Source organism: Odontesthes bonariensis, chromosome 24, assembly GCF_027942865.1.
Source record: "Odontesthes bonariensis isolate fOdoBon6 chromosome 24, fOdoBon6.hap1, whole genome shotgun sequence".
In the NCBI taxonomy this organism is placed as follows: Eukaryota; Metazoa; Chordata; class Actinopteri; order Atheriniformes; family Atherinopsidae; genus Odontesthes; species Odontesthes bonariensis.
The window spans coordinates 12,576,764-12,590,244 of NC_134529.1; the positions used below are offsets into that span (position 1 = coordinate 12,576,764).

Sequence of the window (13,481 nt, forward strand, 5' to 3'; positions counted from 1 at the left end):
CTTCATCACACCGTTAAAACTCAAGGCTGTTTGTATGCATGCATATGTGTCCATTTCAGTTTGTGTTTGTGGATTCTTACGCAGGAGGGGGGGTGTGCGTTTGCCTTGTTGTTTTCTTCATGCCTGCCTTTTGACAGTAATGCCTGCTTTAGCAGCTGTGTACCTTGTTTCACTGCTGGCATCCTTCTCAGTTTTTTTTTTTTACAACCTCCTGTAACCTCTACCAACTGTCCACTACAGTGTGTAAAGGTTATTTCCAGTCGAGAGTAATAACCTATGCAAGAAGTTCCATTTGTTTTGTATATTTCTCACCGATTTAATGAAGACATGAGTTCCAAATTCACAACTGATCAAATGTTTATTTGCCTTGATAATTGTGAACTACTTCCCTGGCATTAATCATATTTGAGTTGTAGAATATAAGAATACTACTTATTCACAAGAATTCATAATATAATTGAACAAATACACTTTCATTTTAATCAAACCTTAAGAGCTTTTTCTTTCTCTGGAACTATATGTACATACAATTACTTGGTAACATATTTTTCCAGTTTATTATTTCTTGTTCTTTAGAGTAAATGTAACAACTAAGTAACACATAAATGCAATTACAAGCATACTGTCTTAAAAAATACTGGCTAAGCAATATAAACATGCTTCTCTTTAAAAACAGCCATGGGCATGTTTCTTTCATCCACTGAGTCTGTCACTTTCATGACTTTTATGAATCTGTCCTGATAAATCTTGACTGAAGCAGCAAACAAAGCTTTCCAAATGCTTTAGTATCTTTTCATCCCCCATTATAAAGCTCATGTTTAAAAGGAGCCTGAATTCCTCAAATGGATTGAAATGAAGGACGCTGGATTGTTATTATCAACTTTGAGACCCTTGTGAAATATCGTGACACTGGAGTATAATGGGTTCTTGGTAGCATCTTTCAAAGTTATATATGCCTTTTTTTTGTCTCCTTGCACTTTTGGTGATCCCTTTAACTATTTGTAACATTTGATTGACTCGTGGTCACATCTCAAAAGGTGTTGCACCTGTCTGAAAGACATATATTACAATTCTGAACAACAGTCTAATGTAAGTCTAAGTGCCCCTTTTCATTTAGGGCATGTTTGGGGCTATTTGGACTGCGTGATGTGCACTATTCCTTAAGATCCCTAAAAGTGAGGGGCACCTTTGCTCTGCCAAGTGGAGAAATCTGGATTGTACTTAAATCTCAGTTAGATGTCTTGTCTGGCCCATTAGGAGATAATAAAGCTTTACAGTAACAATATGGTCTTTATTGCTTTAGGCCACACCCGCCCTCTCTTCCAAATATTTATCGCCTGGGATTGATTAAATCCAAAAGCTTTTAAGTTTATATGAATTGGATAACATTTTAACCCTTAAGATTAAATAGAAATAATGGGAAAGCGAGAATATATCTTAATAATTACCCTTTCAAATGGGATTTACGGCAGTATTCTTCATGGTTCATGCCAAAAATCATAACCGTCTGTTAAAGAGGGACATTTGATATCTGTTTCATTCAACAAGTTGAAACTAAACTTTATTTAGTCAATGCCTTTATTATTGCTGTAATACGTAGTGTTATCAATATTGTTGCTTTTCTTTTCTCTGTATTGTTTCTCGAGTCCATTCACTGACAATAGACTAGAATCACATCACATGACACAAAACACACAAAAAATGTTGTGTCTCTTTATTTTTCTTACCCCTCAGTGTTATATCCTCAATCTCACACTTTTTCTATAGATGCAAGCTGTCATGCCTCGTTCTCTCCATCATGTCACCCCCGTGAACTCTTTCCCCAATCATATGTTGCCCCTCAATCCCCCTCCCACACACTGCCCCTTAACACCATCCCCCACTCTCCCTCCTTGCCCCAGCACTTATTCCTTCCACTTCACCCACTTTGCCATTTCTCCACCTGCACATTTCTCATGCCTGACCACTGAAAGGCTTCTTTTCCTCCCTAATATGAGAACAGTTTGAATTATCTGAGTATGTCTTCTTTGTTGTGAATTTAACAGCAAACACTTCTTCTGGTTGTTGCTTCTTTTGTGTTTTTGCTCCTTCGTGTCTTCGTTTCGGAGATTGCAGCCCAGGAACAGCATGTTAAAGCTCGTTTAATTTTTCCTTACCCACAGTCTTAGTCTTCGTGCATCCAGGGAGTGTCAAAATAAGGAGCGCCTATTGGAGCAGAGGTTCCGTGCGGCTCTGAGAGACTTCCAACAGTGGCTGGTCAATGCCAAAATCAGTACCGCCAAGTGCTTTGATGTGCCACAGACTGTCTCAGAGGCCTCCACCGCTTTGCAGAGAATCCAAGTAAGAGACATCTCTTTTTAAACTCTTTTTTTTTTGTTTGTTTTAAAGGAGACATCAGGGAAAATCTTATAATGCTTTAAGAAATGCGGTGATATGTAAGTATGATCAGATGCAGTCTTTTCATTGGTGTTTCTGGTCTGCTCATGAATATATATCACTTATTATTTTGCTGTTATTGCTCCTACTTGGTTTGGATTAATATTTTTTGCTGCTAAAATTATAAAAAGCAGCATATCCTGTGCAACAGAGGAGTTTTCCCTTTACACACCAGACACGGAAAAGCAATAAACACTGATTAAATCATATTTTGTTCATATTCTGCTGGGACAGAAGGCAGTAGAACATGAAAAGTTGTTCATTTGAATGTAATAATCGAGCTTTTTGAGAAATAACATTTTTTGATAACTTTTTTATGCTAGCAGAATGGTTGTGGGTTAATGATTGTGTTTCATACTCTTGTAGCTAATTACTGAATATGGCCATGTTGCCTTGTTTCTATTTGTCCTTACACAGCTCCCCTGCTGCAGTAATTGTTTTAGATAGTATCTGTTAATAGTGGAGTTAATATAATTTCCCTGCCTTTGTGGGTATTGATTCAACAAGCTTCAAGTAATTTTGTTTGGTCCTTGAGAGACTCAAAATCCTCACAAGAGTACACTTTGAATCCACCGCCACTAATTGGAAACCAGGGCTTGATTTTGCTTTCATTGCATGAAGCTGGCATACTAAGCAAAGAGTGCTACTACAAAGAGAAGTGAAATTTTGTATTAGTTGTATAATCAATCAATTTTCAATGGGAGATTGCTGAAGGATGACTAAACATGCCCACTCTTGAGTGTCCTCTCTTGGGCTTGTTGGAGTGGGGGGGGCGTGCAATAGGCTGGATGAGGTGGAAATGGGATACGAGAAAGCTCCACAGTGGGGTTTCTCTGTGGTTCTCTTCAAAATATCTCCTGAAAGAGAAGTCTGTGTGTCTTCCTGTGAGATTTTGGCAGGTCTGGCAGCCTCTTTAGAGCCCACCAGGGTCCTGTCTAAGAGTCAGGTGCTTGTCTGTGAAGGTAGACATGCCCACATCCCTGCACTAGACAGTTAATTACCCTGCAGACACATGAGCACATCCACCACCACCACCACCACCACCACCACCCACCATACTGCCATCAAGGAGCTGTGGTGCTATTACAGCCTAGCTCTTGTTCTAAGAACGTAACAACTTGATTTTACTCCTAGTACTTTAAGATAATCATTCAGAAAAGGTTGCATATGTGATGTTTTATTGAGTCAGCAGTCACGTGGTCACAAGAAAAATTCATTTCAGGCTGTCAATAGAATAATGTGATGGGGATTTTTTTCTGGATAATTTTCTTCCAACGAGATTTTTAATTGAGTGCTGTGGAGATTTTTGTGTGTACTTCTGAAGATTTTAGAGTATCCTTGAAGGATGAAAGGGATTTTTTTCATGTACATAGAGGACAGAGCAATACGGAGGCAATCATGTTTTATTTAATATTGACTTGGTGAGGAATGTGGAACAATGTTTCCACATGACTGGCCTCCAGGAGGGCCAGCGTGGGAGGGGTGAGGGCGTCCATTGTGCCATGCTTAATTGGTGTTATGCAGTTACACTGGTGGGAGGAGAATGTTACTAAGTGTGAAGAAGAAACAGTGAATGAACGTAGAGCAGACAGAGAAAATTAAGAGACAGAGAGATAAAGAGAGACTGAGAGAAAGATTCAGACTTTCTGTGCTTGTGTGTGAGGAGGCTGAAGATGTAGTGATGTGCTGACTGCACAGATGGTGAAGCGGTCCCTGCTGCGTTACTGTCATCAGCTCCGCTCCCAGGGAGGGTGTGTGTGTGTAGGCTGTGTATGCGTTTTGTGTCTTTGTATGTGTGTACATTCTCAGTGGGTGGGTAAGGAGTAGCTACATAGAAACCAACACATTTCAGGTTCACTGACTCGCCTTATCTGTGATAGCAACTGTGTGTGAGGCACATCATCCTGCTTATATGCATATAGAATTAGGAACGACTTTGTCTAATGTAATCAATGCTTATCACTGTGCAAAGTCAGATTATGGGGCACCAAAGGTCTTGGTTTTTCATTCAGGCCATTTTTCTTTTCTTTAACTTTCACGCCCTCTTCCCTTTGTGTGCGTTTATTAAATAGTCACAGCTCCTTTGTCTTTGTCTGTGTATCCCCTCAGGAGTTTTTGAGTGACAGGGAGAATGGCCAGGCCAGGCTTAGTACAGTAGGAGCCAGTGGGGAGCTGCTGATGGCTGTCGTGTCCAAAGACAGAGTGGAAGGAATCAAGGCCAAGGTGGTAAATGCCAGAGAGGACTGGAAGAGCCTGATGAATAACCTGCAAATGAGAGAAGATGCACTCAAGGTTGGTTTTGCTTGGTTGCTGTTTTCTGTGGTCAGAAAAACATGTGCTCAAATTGAAGTTAACTGTGTGGTTTTGATATGTGAATCAATGCAGCTCGTATAAAGTAGGTCTATGTATATTTACTAACCAGATGTCGGATTTTTTTCATTTACTCTAAAAGCTATATTTACTGTGACAAATATTTATTTAATGTGATTAAATTGAATTGTGGACACAAAATGAGGAGATCCAATAAATTGTGTTTACATGCTACAAAGCATTTAATGAGATTGAAACCCTTACGATATGTAAAAAAAAAAAAAAAAAGGGCCTGCCTGCTAATTTGTGGAAAGTATAAAAAGAAAAAGGTTTTAGATGACAATTTGTTAGATAACAAAGAAAAATGTTGTTTTCCCAACTTTATTCATAACTCAACAGCTTGTAGGCCTTCTTCTCGTGCTGTCTGTAAACAACAACATGAAAGTAGATCTTTCAGCAAGCCGAGAGAGTTATCCTCTCTGAATTTCCCTGGTCAAAAATGGAGCCCTGTCAAAAATAGGGCTCCACAATAGAGTCAGATCAGATCAGTCTGATCTAATTGAAGTATTTACATGTGGCATTTGAATTCTGAGTGGACTGTTAATCTGGTTGTTTATGTAAACTCATCTGCTGCGTTACATTAACAGAATCTGCAGTCCCAGATGACAGAGTTTGAGGCCAGTGCTGAGCCTCTGCAGGACTGGCTCAACAGCACAGAGGTCAGAGTTCAGGAGAGCAGCGCTCGTCTACATGACCTTCCAGCCAAGAAACAGGAGCTCAGTAAATTACAGGTATTTTGGTGCCCAACAGCATCATGATTCTGCTTTATGTGGATGTCAGAGTTTTCTCAAAATTACATTTTTTGTATAATTATTGTGATTATTCATGGGTCCATCTGTTAGTTCTTACATTGTTTCATGGCCACTCCCACAGCTAATCCTTGTGCATAACATCAAGGCTTTTTAATTCTGACTGTAAGATCTGTTTGCTGTGAAATTGCATTACATGACCAAAAGAGAGCCTTTTAAATTTCTCTTCTCAGCTGCTAATGCTGATGTTCTCTCATTTCCTCCTTTCACTTAAGTAAACCTTGTCATTGGATTGTAAATTGAATATTAAGTAGGATAGTTAATAGTTGCCTCTCCATCAGATACGGATCCCTAAAGTACAATTTCAATTCACTGGGGAAAAGAGAGAGACCTAATTACATTTGTTGAGCACCACTGGATCAAAATGGAGCCGCATCTTGACACAATAGTCAGAGGAGAAGTCCAGAAATCTAATTAATTCTGCTTCTGTCACAGCTGAAGCACTGCGTGGCTAAAAGGCCTTTTTTTCTGGATGCGATAACAGCTTCTGCCATGTCTGGCAGACACAAGAAAGGAAGAGAAGCACGAAGCGTTAGAAAGATAAAACTGACAGCAGAGGAAAAAAATATATCAAGCCCATCTTAAAGCTTTGCCTTTATCATTGTAGATGTTTTTGTGTTTATTCTGTCGCTGCTGTAGCACTTCCTATCATTGTCTTTTGTCTGGCCCTGCAGGTAATTACATTTCTACCCCCTCCAGCACCTGAAGTACAATACAATACATGCAGGCTATAGTGTTTAAACCTGTGTTGGCAAAACCCTCTTTACCCTGTCATGTCTATACCCCCACCTTTGCAGCCTTCGATGGGTTCCCTGCTCTGCTCTGTGGTGTCCAACTGAATAACAGCATTTCTATTCCAAACTGAACATCAAGAGAAATACTGCTGATGCTTGTATTATGATGTTCTGTTCCCCTGTTTTTATCCATGTATGTGTGATGTGCTCTCATTCCTCCGTGTTCCTACTCGTGACATGTTAACTCAACCCTGCATCCTTCCTATGTGCCTTTCATGCCTCCTGTCTCATGAAAAACTCCATTTTTTATTTCTTTGTCATTTCATTTTCCCTTTTTAACGGTGCTTGCACACAATTATCCTTTACAATCTGTCACTTTCAAACACTACATTGCTCCGTCTCTATTTTTCCCCCTCCTCCTCCTCCTCCTTTGTACTGGTCCAGTGTGTACTGGAGGAGATGACCATTCGGGAAGTAGAGCTGGGCAGGCTGAGGGAAAGAGCTCATCGTCTCTGGGAGGGACAAGCAGCTGGGAAGGGCTTCGTCCACAGAGTATCTCAGCTGTCTGCACAGTTCCTCGCCCTCAGCAACCTAACCAAGGTAACACAGCTCGCACCAGTAACCCTGTGGCCACCTGTCCCCTAACTGAATGCGTGCTTCTGTCACAGAAATGCTGCAGCATGCTTTGCTTGATACATGTACTTCTGGTATAAAATGCCTGTCAGCCACGGTGTTCCCTGTTGTTCTCTGTTGTTCTGTGTGATCATAGACTATTACCTCTTCCAACAGTTGTGCTAATCAGCTCTCCACTGGTAAAATTATTGCCCCAAAGTACGTCTTGGTGTCCAGAGTAATTTACCAGAACACAGCAACCTATCTCATCTTCAAAAGGTCCTTGTGGTTGCAGACTCATCAACATAAAAAGGGCAACGCTGTGTAGCTTTCCTTCATCCACAAAAGCACTTCTAAAATGCCAAAGCTGAAATGTGTCAGTGCTTTTGAAGCTGACCTTTTATGAAGCTCTCATTAGATCGGTCACACTTATGATTAATTTGATGTATCGTAGAGCAAAACATTTCACTCACCGCAAAGCACTGTTCTCTTACCTGAGGACAATGAAGGTATCCCAGCAATGATGAATGGGCTTTATTTACTTTGCTGCTTGTACCAGAGTGCTATTTTTAGGTCTTCTTCCCTGCCAGACATGGAAACAGGAATTCAATCATTTAAAACTGCCACAAGTCATTACAGCTTTTACTTTCTTCACTCCACAGTTGCTTAGATGTTCAAGATGTACGATTGAAGACTGCAAACATGTACTTGTGCTGTAATGTGGTGGTGTGAGAGTCTCTGGAGACATTTGTGAGGGAAAACAAGGCTCATTTCAAACTAAACAATATGAAGACACAGTTGTCGTGCAGAGATGTTTAAAATTCTCAGTTCGCATAGAACCAGTAAAAGACTGTGAAAGTGTGTTTACATAGCTGCCCCCTCATTTCTACAGGACAAAGCCTCAAGGATTGAGCGTATTGTCGGGGAACACCGACTATTCTCTCAAGGACTTAAAGAGCTTCAAGACTGGGTGTGTGAGGCACAGAGGGTTATTAACACCTGCACCTCCACCACCACAGACAAGGGCGTGTTGGAGGACCGCATGTTACAGCTGGAAGTAAGAAAGAACTAGATGGGTGTGGGATCACTTACAGGGCAGCACAATTTTTAGAGATTTTCTGAATGGTTGCCAATTAATGTCTCTCAATTGGTTGTTTTATTTTTTTGTGATTTGGTGAAATTAGTTTCAGGTTTTGGATCCTTACTCAAGTCTTAGTCCTCATTAAATATTGAAAAAGTAAATTGCTCTCAGCGTTCTTGGTATTATAGCTCAATACAACAATTAGTCTTGCAATGATGGATCATTTGTGTAACACTTCCGGCACTTTTTTTCTGCACTTTACACCAAATCGTATCCTAGCAACAATGTTGGTATACTTTTTAGATAGTCATGTGCACATGTTGCAAAGACTTAGTGGTGTAAAATTTTAGTTATAGATATTTGTTCTACACCTTATATATTTGTTTTATGTCTGCTTGTTCACTCCTGCCTGTAGGCCTTGTTGGCTGCCCGTCAGGAGAGGGAGATCCAGCTAAAAATGCTGCTGACGCGGGGAGAGGCAGTTCAAAGGAATACCTCGGCTGAGGGGGTCCCAGTGATCCGCAAACAGATTCAAGACCTCAAGGACTCATGGGATTCATTGCTCTCTGCCTCAATCCAGTGTAAAAGGTGATCAGGATCAGAAGATCTTTGATTAATGGACTTGGAAACTGTCTAATGTATTTGTCTCAAGTTCAATTGGTTGCAAGGTTTAAGTGACATTAAAATCCTTGTGTGTTATTGCACACACTTGTTTTTTCCCTCTGTTTCGACTACAGTCAGTTAGAAGGTGCTCTGTCGCAGTGGACCAGCTATCAGGAGGACGTGGGGCAGTTTGTACAGTGGATGGACCGTGTTGATGAGGCACTTAGCTGCTCAGACAGACAGTACTCTGAGATGAGAGACAAGACTGCTAACCTGGGGAAGACGAAGGTATGACATGTCATAGATAATTATGTGCCCTAAAAAAACAGAGTAGATTTTGTTAAACTTATTTTCTGCTTTGAGATGTAACCCTCAAAATCACCCCCTAAAGCACAGCTGTAATTATAAAGCCTGTTAGCTACAAGTTGCAGATCAGCTGTCATCTTTTTCCTGTTTTTTATTTTCTCGGAAAATTAGATATCACTTTTTTAAGAGACAGATTTGCTCACTCTCATCTTCTTAGATTCATCTATACCACTGGTCTTCCCAATAATTTGAATGAACTGCAGTGATGAATGTGTGTGCTTCATTTCAGCTTCTCTATGAGGAAGTATTAAGTCACAGCAGCCCTCTGGAGACCATTGCCACAAAAGGTTCCAACATGGCTGAACACTACACAACCCAGCAGGAGGTGCAGCAGCTGCAGTGTAGATATAACACCCTCAAAGAAAAAGCAAAGGTACCCTCCAACAACACACGGTTTCATTTCGTCCTCTGCAGGCATTTCAATAAGTGATTGTTTTGAGAGTTTTGCATACTTCATGTTTTATCAACAATCTCAATTATAATCCCACATAAGTACTTGTGAAGGGGAACTCTATTTTAGAAACTTCTGTTTTGTAGCTTCAAAGTTCATATATAACGTTTCCATTCATCATGCTTTTCTAAATACCTCAACACTTTTACAGTATTCAAATGGCCCGAATGGCCCTGTAACACTGAATCAGTGCAATCCTTTCTTTCAACAATGTTTCCAATCTCTCATTTTGCAGAATGCAGTTAGTAAGGCAAAGGAGCTGGTGTTGGTCCATCAGGAGTATCAGAGGGGGTTACATGTGTTTGAAGACTGGCTGGAGCAGGAACAGGCCTCTCTGGCATTGTTGTCTCATCCAGAGGGAAACGTGGATACACTTGAGAAAACACTGCAGCAGCTACAGGTAGTTATACTGTGGTGTTTGCTTTGCAGTGTTGTCAAGACTGTGCAGTTCTATACAAAATGGCAAAGTCATTTGTTTCCCCTTTTCCTTCATAGCGCCTGAAGGAACACTGCTCAGATGGTCAGTCATTGCTCGCTTCAGTTCTGACCAGCAGAGAAAGGGTAATCCCTTGGGGTATACCTCAGATTGAGGATCGAGCCTTGGACACAGCTCAACGAGAGTGGGCAGCCCACCAGAGCCGTCTGGAGGAGACTCAGGCTCAGCTGCGCTCCACTCTGACCCGGCTGAGGCAGATGGGTCACAGGTTCCTGAGCCTGGCTCAGTGGTTGGAGGACATGGAGAAGGTTGCTAACATCAGAAGTAATCGGCGGTCAAACAGAGGCACCAAGCAGACTCAGCTAAAGAAAATCCAGGTCAGCAAAATGATGTACACTATATCTGCTTATAGTATTTCAATTATCAATACTGCAAACCTAAGAGGACAACAACACTCTCATTATTAGGGCAATAGTTTGTTTGAGAAATAAGCTCGTTTGCTGCCTCCACTAATTGGCAAGAATCTGTTTCTAAGCAACCAGTAGAGACTTCCCAGCCAAGAATTAGTTCAGTAAACACCAAACTATGTTCTCATGCTGCCGTTTTACTGGGAATTAAACTAATTAGATACATATTAAGCATTGAATTCGAAAAAGCTAAGATTACTTGGTTAAATTAGAGAACTTAAGCATGTTGATGGACCTTTGTTATCCCTTGTTAGCAAAATATTACAAAGATATTCTATGTTTCTTTACTCCTCAAAAGATGCGTATCCTGGTCATTTATCTGCAGTTAATAATTTTATTTTACCAATAAATGCATGTAATAATACATGATTACAATCAGTGATAACCTCCGATAGTACAACACTAACTGTTTATGTATAGGGCATTTCTGTAAGGAGAAATAGGAATATCAAGCAGCTCGCTTGTTCTCGGTATTCATTTCTGGCCACAAGTAGCAAGAAACTAAACCCCATCTGACATCTAGATACATTTTGGTTGCTTTAAATTAATCCTGTCAAAAATTCCTGTGCAATTTTGATTCATATTTACTCTTTGTCTGTCCGTCACACCAACACAACTCACAATTTACTCACTCACAATGCATCCACTAGAATATACATGCCAAATATTTTGCCTGGCAGAGTGAAAGCAATGAAGCATCTGTCAGTTTGAAATATAACACGTCACTTATTTACATTCCAAGTACAACAGCAGTATTCCCTGCTTGTCCTCCTCCCTTTGGAGGATGCTTCCTGCCAGTGTCAGGATGCCAGAGAGTCTCAGTGTTTTCCTTCCTTACATTGAGCGGGACACACACACAAGCACACTCATTCATACAAACCCTCTGTTATTGCGAGTTGCTTTTCCTCCCATGTTTCCCCTAGATCATTTTAACAGCATTTAAACAAAGTATGCTCAATTTATATGTTCAACTCAGGGGGACCTTGATGCAGTGCTCGCTCGACAGGGAGAAGTCGATGGACTCTCATCGTTGGCCCAGCAGGTTCTGGAGGAAACCTACATCAGTAGTCGTGTCAGTGTTACTGCCACCCAGCTGACTGCCCGCTATCATTCACTGCAGCTCAATATACAGGTTAATTCATGTATAACTCAGAATCTCCCTTGTTTAAAACAGAGTTTTTTGATTGTGATTACATGTAAGCATTGTTTCCCCATTAGTATTAAATCAAGCTTTACTGTTGTGTCCCATTTCCTTTTCAGTTGTTTGCCAGCTTCTAAGTACATATCATCATCACATTTTTTTAGTCACTTCACTGCATTCTCCTGCAGGCCTCCATACTCCTGCCTATATTGTCAGCTTTTACATGTGAATACAACTGTATTAATTCTGCATACCAAATTGATTTCCTGTTATCCAGAATGTATTCCTTGACTTGTTTCAGTTAACCTTTTGGCAGTATCTGTCTCTGGTGGTTTGGACACCAAAGAAAAAACCAAAGACTTACTTGTCATTATATCTTAGACAAAAATTCACATAATGATGTTTATCAGCTGGGCATAGGTTGAAACACCTTTTATGCTACTGTTTGAATGATAAACAGAAAATGTGAATTTGCAAGAATTGTCAATAGAGTCTATTCCCACAGTTGGCCTGCAGACCCATGTTGTTATGCTGTCTTGACATCTGCTTTAGTTTGGACTTCAGTTTCTGTGACACCTAACTTTGGGAGTTACTTCTGTGAGCCAAGGTTGTTTTGCTCTGTATACTTACATCCAGCCTCTCTATTTGTCTGCTCCTCTGGGGGGGGGCTAAAGGAAAATCAATGCGGCTCTCCTGGTCAGGGGCTAAAGCTGTAATTAAACGCTACACACCGCAATCTCACTGGGCAACAGGAGTGAAAAGGATTTTCCTGCACTACATTGATTTTTTTTTTCCCTTTCTTTCCCACCTTGAGGAACACGTCTGAGTGAGCATGCACTTCTTTGCCTGCCTTTACTCCTCCACTTTTATTTTCTGTGCTACCCACGCCCATCCTCCTCTGCTTAATTTGACTTAGCTTGCATATACTTAAAGTCAGACATGTAGCATCCCCCTCACACTGTGGATCCCTGTAATTATATTGGAGGAAGTGGGGGCCACATGGGCTTGAGGTGGGAAGCTGTTACCTCTGTCTTGTCAGGAAAGGTGTGCACTCAGCGCTATCAGTTAATTGGTGCTTCTCACCACAGGATTTGCAAGTTGAGTGAATTATATGTCAAACATGTACGAAGCCTTTCTCCATCCTTGTGGCGTTATCGACTCAAAATCTGAGTCAAGTGGATAATGCATCAAAAATATAAAAAGCCCATGCCACTCTGTAGTGAAGATATTGACATTGAGCAGATGAAAGAGTAGGGGGGAAGCTGATATTTTCTGTTTTGAGGGCTGATCAAAGAACTTTTGGCCCTCGGTGGCCAATGTTAGACTTCTATGGCACACCTTGAAAGAGAAAAATACACCCCATGTTTCCTGAATTTTCCCCTGACCAAACACAGTCAAACTTTAAAGACTCTTACCAATAACTCAAACCTGAATACAATGGACCGACACTGCCGCTGTGTTCAAAATAAGATTTGTGATATTACTGATATTGAATTTCGTGAAACTTTTCCTCTAAACGTGAATCCAATGTATTTTCAGGACACAATCAAGCAGCTACAGGAGGAGCTGAGGAGCATTGAAGAGACAGAAAACCTTTGTGTATCATTCACGGAGTGGCTCAGTTCGACTCAGAAAAGCTTCACAACATTAACTGACCGTTCTGAACCTCTGGACCGCGTTGCCATGGAGAGGAAGTTGAAGAAACTAGAGGTATTGATCTATTAGCCTAAATTTGTTTGGGTTGGGTGGTAAAATATTTGGTTGTAAGGTACTGTGCTGCATTTGATGCTCCTTACTGAACAGGTAGCAGTAAATCAGCGCAGACATGATTCATCCTAGTATCATACAGATTTCTTCGGCAGTGACAATATGTTTGGCCCCCTTTAAAAAAGAATAAGCACATAATTAAAAAAGCACTCCCAACTTAAAGAAAACCACTGCAGTGGCTTGATTCTAACAGTTTGTCTTTGCTCAA

General features: G+C 40.7%; 1 protein-coding gene across 2 annotated transcripts in view; it reads left to right on the top strand.

The window, feature by feature from the left end:
* Positions 1 to 13,481, top strand: part of syne1a (spectrin repeat containing, nuclear envelope 1a) — a 113,652-nt gene that overhangs the window by 45,383 nt on the left and 54,788 nt on the right. For both annotated transcript variants that reach the window (XM_075459619.1, XM_075459620.1), the window contains 12 exons: positions 2,163 to 2,340; positions 4,546 to 4,728; positions 5,394 to 5,537; positions 6,794 to 6,949; positions 7,854 to 8,018; positions 8,458 to 8,630; positions 8,780 to 8,933; positions 9,241 to 9,384; positions 9,698 to 9,862; positions 9,958 to 10,275; positions 11,342 to 11,497; positions 13,046 to 13,216. In XM_075459619.1, the coding sequence (XP_075315734.1) occupies positions 2,163 to 2,340; positions 4,546 to 4,728; positions 5,394 to 5,537; positions 6,794 to 6,949; positions 7,854 to 8,018; positions 8,458 to 8,630; positions 8,780 to 8,933; positions 9,241 to 9,384; positions 9,698 to 9,862; positions 9,958 to 10,275; positions 11,342 to 11,497; positions 13,046 to 13,216 (2,107 nt within the window). The remainder of the gene's footprint in view (positions 1 to 2,162; positions 2,341 to 4,545; positions 4,729 to 5,393; positions 5,538 to 6,793; positions 6,950 to 7,853; positions 8,019 to 8,457; positions 8,631 to 8,779; positions 8,934 to 9,240; positions 9,385 to 9,697; positions 9,863 to 9,957; positions 10,276 to 11,341; positions 11,498 to 13,045; positions 13,217 to 13,481) is intronic.